The sequence below is a fragment of the Salmo salar genome, chromosome 03 (assembly GCF_965601325.2).
Source record: "Salmo salar chromosome 03, fSalSal1, whole genome shotgun sequence".
NCBI classification, from domain to species: Eukaryota; Metazoa; Chordata; class Actinopteri; order Salmoniformes; family Salmonidae; genus Salmo; species Salmo salar.
The window spans coordinates 38,600,431-38,614,559 of record NC_138293.1 but is presented as its reverse complement, the minus strand read 5'-3'; the positions used below and the strand labels follow the sequence as shown (position 1 = coordinate 38,614,559).

General features: G+C 44.0%; 1 protein-coding gene across 6 annotated transcripts; it reads left to right on the top strand.

Annotated features, from left to right (window-relative positions):
• Positions 1-3,071: 3,071 nt before the first annotated feature.
• LOC106600169 (ETS-related transcription factor Elf-1) lies at positions 3,072-11,261 on the top strand. Of its 6 annotated transcripts, none has more exons than XM_014191502.3 (8): positions 3,072-3,210; positions 4,371-4,974; positions 5,545-5,665; positions 7,639-7,749; positions 8,073-8,231; positions 8,438-8,506; positions 8,604-8,796; positions 8,920-11,261. In XM_014191502.3, exons 2-8 carry the CDS (start codon positions 4,903-4,905, stop codon positions 9,551-9,553), a joined length of 1,359 nt encoding a protein of 452 aa, XP_014046977.3. In that variant the 5' UTR covers positions 3,072-3,210; positions 4,371-4,902; the 3' UTR covers positions 9,554-11,261. The 6 variants fall into 6 exon arrangements, with proteins under 6 accessions (XP_014046977.3, XP_014046974.3, XP_082829613.1 ...); XM_014191499.3 differs by having other exon boundaries at positions 3,076-3,210; positions 4,371-4,442; XM_082973487.1 differs by lacking the exon at positions 3,072-3,210 and adding an exon at positions 3,942-4,231 and having other exon boundaries at positions 4,371-4,442.
• The last annotated feature ends 2,868 nt before the right edge of the window (positions 11,262-14,129 follow it).

The following is a 14,129-nucleotide window of genomic DNA, read 5'->3' as shown; positions in this document are numbered from 1 at the left end:
AATTGCTACCATGCTTATGCATTTCATATTACTTCTGTAAGAAACATTTCAATTTAGCCCTATCCATACAGGCCAATTCCCACGAGTGTAAAGGGTTAATTAATACTCATATAGAAGTATACTTTTCTTTTTTCAAAGGTGAATACAACATTGTGTAAAATAATAATAACAACAAAAAATTATAAATAAACATTTTGAATTAACCACAATACTCTAAAAACAGAGTCAAACGGCAAGATAGGAAGTGCAAGGAGATTAAAACCAGACTTCAAAGGCATTCAATCAACCAATTCTCTCTCTTTGGTTATCATCATAATATACTTACATTTTGAGCAACATATTAAGTTGTATGTATTATTATTTTGGGGGGTAAAAGGAAATTAATAAATCATTGATATTACTTACGTTCATTTTTATTAAGTATGTTGGTTGTTTTTGTGTCAATTAAAAGTCAAGAATATTTTTTCACAGTGGCTGTGTGAATGTGTGTAACATTATTATTTTTTTAAATGAAATGTACCATCTTACTGCCCCAGAAGTCACCTGTCCCCCTTTCACAACACTCTTAAAAACACCAATATTCAGATTGAAGAACCACTTTGGGTGTTTCAGAGTACTTCTATTCTGTTTTAAAACACTCTGTATCATAAGACTTACATTGGGTTTATATTCAAAAACCCAAACACGAGTGTGACTGTTAATGATTTACTTGACAAAAACAATGGTATTGTGATAAGAAGGAGGTGGGTGGGTCTGTGTAGTAGCTCGAGATTGAAGTGAAAGTGTTTTGTGCTCTGCAGTTGAACATTGCAGCAATCCTAGAACTGAGGTTGTGAGTTTGGCATCCATGTGAGGAAAAGCCAATTCAAGGAGGCTTAAGGTTATATGTGTGTTGTATTTTAGAGTTCTTATCCCTTCATGTTGTATCTGTGTGCATGTCAGTTTGTTTAGGGCTTTAGGGTATTTACATAAAGTATCCAGGCACCTGTGGCTTTGCAGATGATAAAGATAAATAGTCCAACATGCACACACACACACACGCACACGCACACACACACACACACACACACACACACACACACACACCGCACACGCACACGCACACACACACACACACACACACACACACACACACAAGGGGGTTAAAGAGATTATTCAGGATTTTGGCAAAGAGGCCTTTTATCTACTTCCCTAGAGTCAGATGAAATCAGATTTTTAAGTCTCTGTGTCCAGTATGAAGTAAGTTAGAGGTGGTTTTGCGAGCCAATGCTAACTAGCATTAGTGCAATGACTGGAAGTCTATGGGCATCTGCTAACATGCTAGCATGTACCCATAGACTTCAATGACTGGAAGTCTATGTGTATCTGCTAGCATGTACACATTGACTTTCAGTCATTGCGCTAGCGCTAGTTAGCAACTTCCATCAAACTGCACGCAGAGACATAAGAATTATATCCATGAGTTCACCTGGCTCTGGGGAATTTCTTTTTTAATTTAACCTTTATTTACTAGGAAAGTCAGTTAAGAACAAATCATTTTTTACAATGACAGCCTACCCTTGACGATGCTGGGCTAATTGTGCGCTGCCCTATGGGACTCCCAATTACAGCCAGATGAAATACAGCCTGGATTGGAACCAGGGACTGCAGTGATGCCTCTTGCACTGAGATGCAGTGCCTTAGACCGCTGCGCCACTCAGGAGGCCTTCCACTCAGAAGTAGATAAAGGGCCTCATTGCCAAAATCCCAAAGTATCTCTTTAAGATTTGTAGCTCACCAAAACATGTAATGTTATTCAGTCTCCCCATAATTTCTCCATGTTAGATTGGCTAGGCTTGGTCACCCGGGGCAAAAGAGGAAGCTTATCAGCTCCTTTCCCTGTTCCTCTATCTGCCTGGCCTAGTTCACAATACGCTTTCGTTACACACACACACACACACACACACACACACACACACACACACACACACACACACACACACACACACACAGGGCATTGAGTGTGTTATGAAGCTTATCACTGTCCCTAAGGGCCTGGCAGCAACATCACAGGCTCAGATATGACTGAAGCCACAGACACAGACGTGTGCGTAATAGAGGAACCTTGGGATGGACTGTGTCATGTCCCAAATAGTCTTAAAAACCACCTTTTGTCACCATTGTGTAGGGGAGGAGACAAGTGCAGGAGCCATTGAACAATATTGGGACATACAGAGAGAGACACAGAAAACATGGAGAAGCGTCACCGGTAACCCAACATTCTAAACAACCATAATACAAGACGGCAGTCTGGCAGACGTACAACGGAACAGTGGTCTCCGTGGTGACAGCTTTTCCAGTGTTATAATAGGCCTCCCCCGCTCCCTCCCTTTCTCTCAGGAGGAAGTGGAGCCCACAGAAAGGGTTGTGCTTCCTGTGCGATAACAGCCTCAGTTGCATCTTGCTCTCTTAGCCGTCATGCACATACACGCAGGCATACACGCACACGCTGTCAGCTTAGAACAGGAAACCCACATTGGACAGTATGGAGGAGGGGGTTGAAACCAGGTTGACTACCAACAGTCTTAATCAACCTCCTGTCCTTTCCTTGGCCCATTCAATTCAAAATTCCTCTCCATTGTGACCAGTGCTGCCAGAAGTGTCAAATATCACATTATACCCTATGCTATGCAAGCAACAACACATATAGCAACAATATCTGCTGAACACAAGCAAAACAGAACAGCAAATTAAGACATTTTTTGATTGGCATTCCCAGAAGTCTCCTGTGAAAACATATTGGCATTCAAAATGCATAGGCATGACTATAGCATGCATATCTGCCCTGTGAGCAGCTCTTTGTCTCTCTAGGGAAGTCTCCTCTCTCTTTCTTTCTCTAAAGGGTTAAGGGTAGAGTGGGAGGAGATCAGGTAAACGCAGGTGTGTAGCGTAACAACTGTCGTCATGGTGCCTGTCACCGAGCTTGCTTACCTACTGCAACCTGACACCTGAGAGAGAGAGAGAGAGAGAGAGAGAGAGAGAGAGAGAGAGAGAGAGAGAGAGAGAGAGAGAGAGAGAGAGAGAGAGAGAAGGAGAGAAGGAGAGAGGGAAAGTAAGAGGGAAAGAGGGAGGGAGAAAGAGAGAAGGAGGGAGCAAGGGGACATGGTAGACCAGCAACAAGATTTTCTGGTGCTAACAGCAGTCAGTAACTGCCTGAAGAGAAGAGGACAGGTGAGTAAACGAGTGGAGAAAATGAGTGAGTGACTGAGTGAGTGAGTGAACAAATAGGGAGGTGAATGAGTGGAGGAGAGCGAGAAAGAAACCAGAGGCATACAGGAATGTGTGTGTGTGGGATCGTATCTAACTGACACCATGGACAATGCCTGGCATGAATGCAGAGAGGACAGGCCAGGGCTGGGTTATGGTTGGCGGTTGTGTCTTTCAGACACAGTGATGATGGTTGTATAAGCACATTTCTGTGAACAACAGACAAAGTATATCTAATCTAATGTAACCTAATGATGTAGGACGAAGATGTCAATTTGTCAGATGCAGGTTTGTCAAACTTGTTTGTTGTTTAACAACTAATCCCGTATGTGTGGGGATGTGACGATGTGGAAGAAATCCTAATGAGATTAAACAGACGTCAAATGCACAGTCAATCATTACCTAGCCCCTTTTGTGATTCCTCCACCCTTCTCTCTGTAGTAATCTAACCCTGTCTGTCTGTCTGTTAGCTCTGTGCTTATCTCTCATAGGCGCTATTCCAAACACATTCCAGGCATACCAAACCAGAGGAAAAACACTACATCTTGAAATGAGAAGTTTCCTTTCGCAGACACACGACACAGACACACCCTAACGCAGATGCCCATTGTGTGACCTGAGCATTAGGACCTCTGAGCAGACACAGCTGCTCGTTTTTGCCTCCCCTACCTCCCTTCCACACATACAGCACGCTCATATAACACACACTCATGACTCACTCCGGAAGCTTCTTTCCTGTTGCTGCTTTGGCTCCTTTAGAAGGGGAGATAAGAAAGCAGCGCGTGAGAGAGAGAGAGAGAGAGAGACAGAGAGAATAAGACAGAACAGAATAAAGAATGTGATAAGAGGAAGGAATATAAATAGTTGCTGGTTGTAAGGGGCCTTGGCTCAGCTTGGCAGACATTGTTTTTTCCCTGGGTCTTCCTAACTTTGTTTAGAAAGCCCCGATCATGTGATTCTGTTCATTGTTTGCACTTTGCTCAAGGTGTGTGTTTGATCAGAAAGAGTGTGGCACACGTAGAGTACATGTAGAGTTATCATGCCCTGAAGAACCTTCGCTAATGTTATTCATATATTTTTCTATTTCCGTCCCCCACCCCTCTGTCTCTGTTCCCTTTTCGCAGGTTAAGACCACAGGACCGTTGGCGGCCTACACTTCCTCATCGAGAGTAGAAACCGTGAAGAAGAGAAAACAAGTAACTATGCTCTTGTTCAGCATTTAATCTACGGACCGTCTACTGAGGAGGCCTGCGGGATTTTATCTCAACAATTTTATCAAGTAGCCAAGCTAAGCCAACACTCACTCTTCTGAGGGGTCTAGCCACTGAGCTGGAGTGAGCAACTAATTAGCTAGCCAGCTATTTAATTTAGCCAGTTTAGTCACTGTGCTGTTATTCAGCCATGCGGTTGGAAGTCACTCTTCCTCAGAAGGACCTGTGAAAGGCCACGGACACAGAAGAGGACGGGGGGAAGCTTCGGATACAACTTACTCTGCTCTGGAACTTATGAAACACAGAACCTGTGATTTGACACTTATAACCCATATCTGGTGCTCCGGGACCTAAAAACTTAGAGCGTGTGGTGTGAAACTGTTGGACATCTAACGTGGAATGCTAGGATGAAGACATCGTAGAGCTGCCATCGGAGTCTTCTGGGATGTCTGCCATGCTGCAGCAGACGGAACTCATCTTTGAGTATGCCAGCGACCGCGTGAATAATGGACTACAGGTGGGAACGACCATGTGTGCGTGCATGAGTGTGTGTGTGCACGCCAACAGATAAAGCATCAACGCCTCCTCTAGAATCATGCGTCAATGTAGAACCACTTGGTGAATCAAATATCAAAGTGCAGACGAGCTGTATTGAATGCAGAGGTAGAGTCAAGACATACAGTAGCCAAGGATGACATGATGACGACGTCAGCCGTAGCTATTGAAGCATCCACACTAATGTCCATTAGGAACACACTGACCTATTTTTTTATTTTTTTTTAAAGGAACAGCAAAAGTAGTCTTCTCACTTACACTTCTCTATCACCATAACATCTAGTCTTGTTTCACTGTATGTCTGTGTACAACAACCTCTGCCTAGAGGTTGGAACCTTAAGGCACAGATGTTAGTACACTTTCCCTTTAACTGCAGAGTTTCTGGTTCAAGCCCTCCCCAATACTCCTGAATTGATTTACAATATCAAACACTTTGAAAATATTGGAATTTATATGCCCATAAAGCGTTGGATAGAATGAATTAGAACGGAATTAAAGTGAATGACAGATCATTTGTCCCTCTGTGTTGCAGCTGGATGAGCACTTGGCCTCTCCTGCAGTGATAGTGGAGCAGGTCCCACACTCCCACCTGCTCTCCTACTCAGGCCTGGCCTGTGAGCAGACACACACAGAAGACCACTTGCTAACAACAGGTAACAACACATGCACACACTTACCCTGTTCTCATGAAGGGAAAGGGAAGGGCTGGGATTAAGCTGCTGGGCTTTCTTGGCATCATCAACAGCACCTGCAGAGACAGAAACAGGCACAGAGGACTTAACATCATTTTGTAGTACTTTAGGAGGTCTATGTTCAGGTAAGGGGTCTGGTGTTTTTTAGGATGTGGGTTTAGGCTCCACGGCTTCATTCAGCTCCTGAGAGAAACTGTCAGTGTAAAACAGGAGTGTAATATGCACATAAGTACCGGTGCTGGGCAAAAATAAATCGCTGATGAAGACATTGTACATTCAGTGTGATGTATGGAAGGTGGTTAGCCAGTTAGCTAGCTAGCTAGCTATGGTAGATAGTTTAGCTACCACACTACAAACAGATCGCTATGAAGCTAGTTGCTGTGTTTATAGCACATGTATCACTACTGGAATTTAACAACAGAGCAGTTTCAAATCAAAATAGTTTAACCTAACTTAACCTCTATGGGATCTGTGTCCCCCCGCAGGATGGTTGAGCTAACGTAGGCTAATGTGATTAGCATGAAGTTGTAAGTAACAAGAATATTTCCCAGGACATAGACATATCTGGAATGGGCAGAAAGCTTAAATTCTTGTTCATCTAACTGCACTGTCCAATTTACAGTATGCTATTGTTTGAGGAGAGTGCACAATTATTATTAATTAACCAATTAGGCACATTTGGGCAGTCTTGATACAACATTTTGAACAGATATGAAATGGTTCATTGGATCAGTCTAAAACGTTGCACATACACTGCTTCCATCTAGTGGCCAAAATCTAAATTGCACCTGGGCTGGAATAATAAATTATGGCCTTTCTCTTGTATTTCAAAGATGATGGTAAAAAAATGCATGTTTTTCATTGTATTATCCTTTACCAGATCTAATGTGTTATATCTCCTACATTAATTTCACATTTCCACAAACTTCAAAGTGTTTCTTTTCAAATGGTATCAAGAATATGCGTATCCTTTCTTCAGGTCCTGAGTTACGGGCAGTTATATTTGAGTATGTCATTTTATGTGAAAATTGGGGGGGAAAAGGTCCAAACCTTGTTTCTAACAAAGCATAAATAAATACCCTAGCTGGCTATCTCTACTCATGTTGATGAGGGACTGTAAACTGTCTGTGCACATGCGTACTGTGCCCTTCGCATTTGGCCCAATCAGAGATGTTCTCAAATCCAGGAAGTGGAAGAAAACACGTCTTCTTGTGGATGCTGCAGATTTGGTAAAGTTGATTATCATGTAGCTCTCTGCAGTGAAACAGTTCGTGGAAGTAATTATTGAGCAGCGAGTATCTTAGATCTTAGCAAGTAAGTTTGTGGCAAATTGGTTTTGTAACGTTACTTGTCTACTCCTGTAACTGTCTAGCTAGTTAGCTAACCTAACTTTGAACTACCTAATTTAGCAACTAACAACGTTAGCCTCTTTTTTATTTTCTACTTTTAGATAGCTCACTGTCAATCGTTTACCGTGGCATGTTACAACATTAGCATCATCTCTGTTTATAGACAGTTAGACTGTCGTTGTGGAAGAAAGATGGGCTTACGAACAGTGTAGTACAGGGTTTCCCAAACTCTGTGCACATTTTTGCCCTAACACTACATAGCTGATTCAAATAATCAACTAATCATCAAGCTTGGATCATTTTTATCAGCTGTGAAGTATGGGGGGGGGGGGGGGGGACGTGCATCCCGTTGGGTCCCCTTTGGGTCCTTTGGATCCCATGGAGCGAGTTTGGGAAAGGCAGGTGTATTAGTTCGCTAGCCACCTTGTTTATTCCCGCTGTCCCATCACTAGGGGTTGGCCTACAGACAGAGCCATTAGGTCATGCTGACGCATCACACCGTTTCTCTCGATATTGAGGTCCCCTCGTCTCTCTCCATCTCTTCCCTTTACCCCTCTCTCTCTATCTATCTATCTATCCATCCAGTGGAGGGCAGTGAGAGTGGAGATGAGGAAACCATGGAAACATTGGTGGCAGCTGAGACTCTCCTCAACATGGACTCCCCCGACTCCCTCTCTCTGGACCAACAGCACTACAGTGAGACACACACACACACACACACACACACACACACACACACACACACACACACACACACACAGCTAGTCTTAGCTAGTAGCTCAGTGAGTAACTTGTCTCGACTCAGTCTTTGCGTGAACTTCTCAGATGTCGCTGAACGTTTAGCTTGTTGTCTACCATCACCATGTTTCTTGTCTAGGGCAAGCAAACATCCATATTTCTGCACAGATTTGGAGCAGATGTATACATCCTGTAATCTAATGGACCTCATCTAATGGTCTCCTTGTAGACCCATTCATTATGCCGTAAGCCCTAACAGTGTGTGTTTGTCTCCCCTCTAGCCCAGCTGTACGTTCCCTCCCTGGGTGATGCCATCACATCGCCCGTTACCCACCAGTTGATGGTGTCAGTAGAGGACATTGTGGGAGCTCTGAGCCAGCCCCAGTGGGTCACGCTGCAGAGGGAGTCGGTTGCCGAGCAACCAAAGAAGAAGAAGAGAGGTCAGACTGTAATTTTACTTATGTCATTATCTGGCCATGTTTTCAAACTATAAATGTAATCATAACCTTAGCTCATATGTCTGCTCATCAGTTCTGACAATATTACTTATTTTGTGCTTTCTCACATTTCTATTTATGGACTGCTGTAATTTACAATGTAAATTATGTCATTGTCACAGTAAAATAAAAGCTATTATGTGTTTCAGGTAAGAAATCCAAAAGGCCTGAATCTCCCACACCGGACATCACATTCAAGAGGGGAAAATACAGCAAAGGTACACACACACACACACCACACACACACACACACACACACACACACACACACACAACAGAACACTCAATCTCACCTCTCATTCGCCTGTGTTTCAGGTAACACTCTGTATCTGTGGCAGTTCCTGATTGAGCTTCTTCAAGACCGTCAGGCCTGCCCCCGCTATATCAAATGGACCAATCGGAATGCAGGGATTTTTAAGCTGGTCAACTCTAAGGCTGTGGCCCGACTCTGGGGAAAACACAAAAACAAACCAGACATGAACTATGAGACCATGGGCCGAGCTCTCAGGTACGCTGTAGTTAACTGACATACTATTATTATTATTATTATTATTAATTTTAACAAAACTTAACTTTCTATCTGTGGCCCTGCAGGTGTGTATCAAAGCTGACCTCTCTCTGTCCCTAACAGGTACTACTACCAGCGTGGGATCCTGAACAAGGTGGAGGGCCAGAGGCTGGTGTACCAGTTTGCTTCCCTGCCCAAGGACATGGTCTTCATCAGTGGTGATGAAGACCAGGAGGACCAAGGCAATCATGAGGATGATGAAGACGTTCCAGAGGAAAGCCCGCCCTCCAGTGACCAATCCCTGGACGATTTAGCGTCCTACGAGCATTCTTTCCCTCCTCCTCCCCCCTCCTCTAGACCAGGTTACCAAAGGTCCAGGCAGACCAGCAGTACTCCGGCAACAGCCCAGCGGCACCAACCCGGCCCAAAATCCGAGTCCCGATCCCCAGCCCAGCGCAGAACAGTTCTTCGACCACTGGGAGGCAGTCTGATCCAGCAGCAGCACCTGCCTATAGTCTCAGCTGAGATGCTGCGCACCCTGCAGAACGTGCAGTCTCTGCAGACCGGTCAGCACGGGTCGGTCTTCAGAACCGCTCAGCTGCTGGGGAGTATGTGTGAGAGACAGGCTGCTACTGCAGAACAGACCACCGGTCAGATAGTGACTCTGCAGTTACTGCCCGTGACCTGCCCTGTCAAGCAGGGGAAGCTGGAGGTTAAGACAGAGGAGGACCCAGACTCAGGACTGACCAGGGAGTAGGATGCCCCGAGATATCTGGTCAGTGTCGGTCGCTGTCATCTCCTCCTAGTCAAGACGACTATAGAGGACAGTGATTGAAAAGGGAGACCTCTGAGAACGATGATGGACAGATGTGATGTAAATTTGATATATTTTACAGATGTGACAGATCTGAATAGTCTTTGTCTCTCACTCTTACATTCCCTTATGCACCAGAGCCATTTTTACAGAGAGTTAACCAAACTGTCTTCCATGTTGGCACCAAACACTCCATGACGATAACATTCTAATAGGCATTCTGAGTAGAATGTCATTGTCTTAAAACTCTTGGTACCAACATGGTGGCCATTCGAATTCTCCACCAAAGACGATAGACGTGCACTGGAATCTACAGCCACTCTGCAGGATATCCTGCGCTACTCTCTCTGTTTGCACTTCAGCTCCACTGTATGCATGGGAGCTTGCACACTGTGCTTTTTTTCTCTCCATTTTCTTTCCTCTGCCATGATCAAAGCTTTGCACGAATGTTAACTCTTCATGTACCATTTTATTTGTCCCCACTCTTACTCTCGCCCACCAAAAGTGCCTAAAATCTTCAAACAATTCTGTTCCAGATTTCACGAAAGACAGCCTTGATCTGTAACACGCTAGCTACTGCATATTGCGCCTAAACATTGTTTTATGTCTGTGCCACTTGATGATCTTCAACGCAATCACACACTCACACTGTCACCCACCACAGTAGAAGACGCACCATCAGTGCTTGTGGTAAACGTGTTGTAGCTGATCTGTTCAGGGGATACATTCCATAGAGATTATTACGACTGTTAACTTTCCAATAATGGCTACAGGCTTTACCTTCATGTTTTCAGGAAATAATACAAATCGAAATCAAAAAGGATTTTCTGTGTAATTTTTGCAGCAGTACTGTTGGCTTTGAGATTAAGAAGCATTAATGTTGACACGTTGCCTGATAACTTCTCTCCGGCTTTTTGGAGAGCGTGAAAGTACTTCTGCCCGAGTCAGTAATGTTCTATTGACACTGATCTAAAGTCAGTTTTGTGGTGTTCCCTGGTTATTATTTGGGGATGGTAAACTGATCCTAGATTTGCCCCTATGGGCAACTTCTACCCAGTGCCCTTCTGACAGACAGTCCTGTTAGCATTCCAGATATGAATTCCTGATATGCTGTAGTAGCTATGACTGTGCTTTCTTGGACCATATGCCTTGAATTCTTGGTGTGTGTTTTGTTTTTCCGTCAGTTGTCTCAGGTTTGTATGCATTTTTATTTCTGCACACAGTATATATGGTCTCAGTTCCCAAACGCTCGAACTCATCTGTAAAGAGGTAAGATGTTGTTGCTCTTTTGGCCTAGACTCTGATCTATGGTTCGTTTTGCTGTTCCTAAGAGGATCCTCTATCTAATGCCTTGCAAAGCCGTAAGACCTTGGCTCCTACTAAAAAGCTGATTTTTCATATGCAATCTTTTCCTTTGATAATATTGCCTTATGCTTCTCTGATCTAGCTGGAAGGCTTTGATATATTTGTTATTGTTATATTGTGTGAAGAAACTTGGTTAAAATGTAATTGTGGAAATGCTGTACTAGGCTTTTATACTACCAATCAATTTATTGATGTTCATTCTGATGTTTTCATGCAATTTATTATACAGAAGTAGTTGATAAAAGAGGAATTATTGTTTTCATTAAATAAAAGTTTTCATTTTAAATGAATCCTGGTAGTTTTTTGGCAAACCTTAAATGTTCCTCACCCGCACAAAATTACCTGTGTCTGTGACGCCTACCGTTTGGTGCGACGCGAGCATGGGGAAACTGAGAAGACGTCCTTTTGAGTTTGAAGCAGAGTCTTTACCTGATAGTCATGTTATCCAGTGAAAGTGTTTGTGCTGAACCCACTAAGGCGTTTCAGATGCCAAGCTTATGGTCATGTTGCTGCAGTTTGTTGGAGGGAGGTTCCGAGATGTGAGAAGTGTGCAGGATGGCATGGGACAAAGGACTGTGTAGCATCGGTGGGGAAAAAAAGTGCGTGTCAATTGTGGGGGTGCCAATGTTGCTGGGGATCAGAAGTGCCCAGTGCGAGAGAGACCGGTTGAGGTTGCCAGGGTCGGAGAAGAACAGAAGGTGTCATATGCTGAGGCAGTGAAGAGAGTAGAGGGTGATGAGTCAGGTGTGAATAATAGGCCTATGCCAATATTATGAATTTGTGCTTCGGTAAGGTTGACTTGTTAGCATTCATTGCCATGGTTATAAACTGTACCGCAGAAATGGAATGTCTATTTATATTTTAGTAATTTAGCAGACACTCTTATCCCGAGCGACTTACAGTTAGTGAGACTCTGCTGTCCTGTCTTCAGGGGGAAGATGGGCAGGGACTCTGCTGTCCTATCTTCAGGGGGAAGATGGGCAGGGACTCTGCTGTCCTATCTTCAGGAGGAAGATGGGCAGGGACTCTGCTGTCCTATCTTCAGGGGGAAGCTGGTTCCACCATTGGGGTGCCGGGACAGAAAATAGATGTGGTGGCAGCTGCAGAGAAGCACTTGGGTGTACGAGGTTTTACTGCAGAGTTACAAGGTGTGTTGAACAAAAGGGTCCCGTCCTCACAGGCCATCAACCTGGTGAAGGATCAGTTAGGGTCAAAATCAAATCAAATAGTTTTGGTCACATACACATAAACTCAGCAAAAAAAGAAACATCCCTATTTCAGGACCCTGTCTTTCAACGATAATTCGTAAAAATCCAAATAACTTCACAGATCTTCATTGTAAAGGGTTTAAACACTGTTTCCCATGCTTGTTCAATGAACCATAAACAATTAATGAATGCGCCTGTGGAACAGTCGTTAAGACACTAACAGCTTACAGACGGTAGGCAATTAAGGTCACTGTTATGAAAACTTAGGACACTAAAGAGGCCTTTCTACTGACTCTGAAAAACACCAAAAGAAAGATGCCCAGGGTCCCTGCTCATCTGTGTGAATGTGCCATAGGCATGCTGCAAGGAGGCATGAGGACTGCAGATGTGTCCAGAGCAATAAATTGCAATGTTCGTACTGTGAGACACTTAAGACAGCGCTAAAGGGAGACAGGAAGGACAGCTGATCGTCCTCACAGTGGCAGACCACGTGTAACAACACCTGCACAGGATCGGTACATCCAAACATCACATCTGCGGGTCAGGTACAGGATGGCAACAACAACTGCCCAAGTTACACCAGAAACGCACAATCCCTCCATCAGTGCTCAGACTGTCTGCAATAGGCTGAGAGAGGCTGGACTGAGGGCTTGTAGGCCTGTTGTAAGGCAGGTCCTCACCAGACATCACCGGCAACAATGTCGCCGTCACTGGACCAGACAAGACTGGCAAAAAGTGCTCTTCACTGACGAGCAGTGGTTTTGTCTCACAAAGGGTGATGGTCGGATTTGTGTTTATCGTCGAAGGAATGAGCGTTACATCGAGGCCTGTACTCTGGAGTGAGATCGATTTGGAGGTGGAGGGTCGTCATGATCTGGGGCGGTGTGTCACAGCATCATCGGACTGAGCTTGTTATCATTGCAGGCAATCTCAACTCTGTGCGTTACAGGGAAGACATCCTCCTCCCTCATGTGGTACCCTTCCTGCAGGCTCATCCTGACATGACCAGCATGACAATGCCACCAGCCTTACTGCTTGTTCTGTGCGTGATTTCCTGCAAGACAGGAATGTCAGTGTTCTGCCATGGCCAGCAAAGAGCCCGGATCTCAATCCCAATGAGCACGTCTGGGACCTGTTGGATCAGAGGATGAGGGCTAGGGCCATTCCCCCCAGAAATGTCCGGGAACTTGCAGGTGCCTTGGTGAAAGAGTGAGGTAACATCTCACAGCAAGAACTGGCAAATCTGGTGCAGTCCATGAGGAGGAGATGCACTGCAGTAACTTAATGCAGCTGGTGGTCACACCAGATACTGACTGTTACTTTTGATTTTGACCCCCCCTTTGTTCACGGACACATTATTCAATTTCTGTTAGTCACATGTCTGTGGAACTTGCTCAGTGTATGTCTCAGTTGTTAAATCTTGTTTTGTTCATACAAATATTTACACATGTTAAGTTTGCTGAAAATAAACGCAGTTGACAGTAAGAGGACGTTTCTTTTTTGCTGAGTTTATTTAGAAGATGTTATTGCGGGTGTAGCGAAATGCTTGTGTTCCTAGCTCCAACAGTGCAGCAGTATCTAATCATTCACAACAATACACAAGTCTAAAAGTAAAAGAATGGAATTAAGAAATATATAAATATCAGGACGAGCAATGTCATAGTGGCATTGACTGAAATACAGTAGAATAGAATACAGTATATACATAAGAGATGAGTAAATCAGTATGTAACATTATGAGATGAGTAAAGCAGTATGTAAGCATTATTAAAGTGACTAGTGCTCCATTATTAAAGTGGCCAGTGATTTTATGTATATATATATATATATATATATATATATATATATATATATATAGGGCAGCAGCCTCTAATGTGCAGGGTTGAGTAGTTGGATGGTACCTGGCTAGTGATGGCTATTTAGCAGTCTGATGGCCTTGAGATAGA

What these genes read in the sequence shown, in the direction of transcription:
- LOC106600169 (XM_014191499.3), top strand. Translation starts at nt 3,142, where the DNA reads ATGGTAGACCAGCAACAAGATTTTCTGGTGCTAACAGCAGTCAGTAAC. An exon ending in CCGTGAAGAAGAGAAAACAA is followed by an intron (nt 4,443 to 5,544) that starts GTAACTATGCTC and finishes TCTGTGTTGCAG; the next exon opens with CTGGATGAGCACTTGGCCTC. An exon ending in ACCATGGGCCGAGCTCTCAG is followed by an intron (nt 8,797 to 8,919) that starts GTACGCTGTAGT and finishes TGTCCCTAACAG; the next exon opens with GTACTACTACCAGCGTGGGA.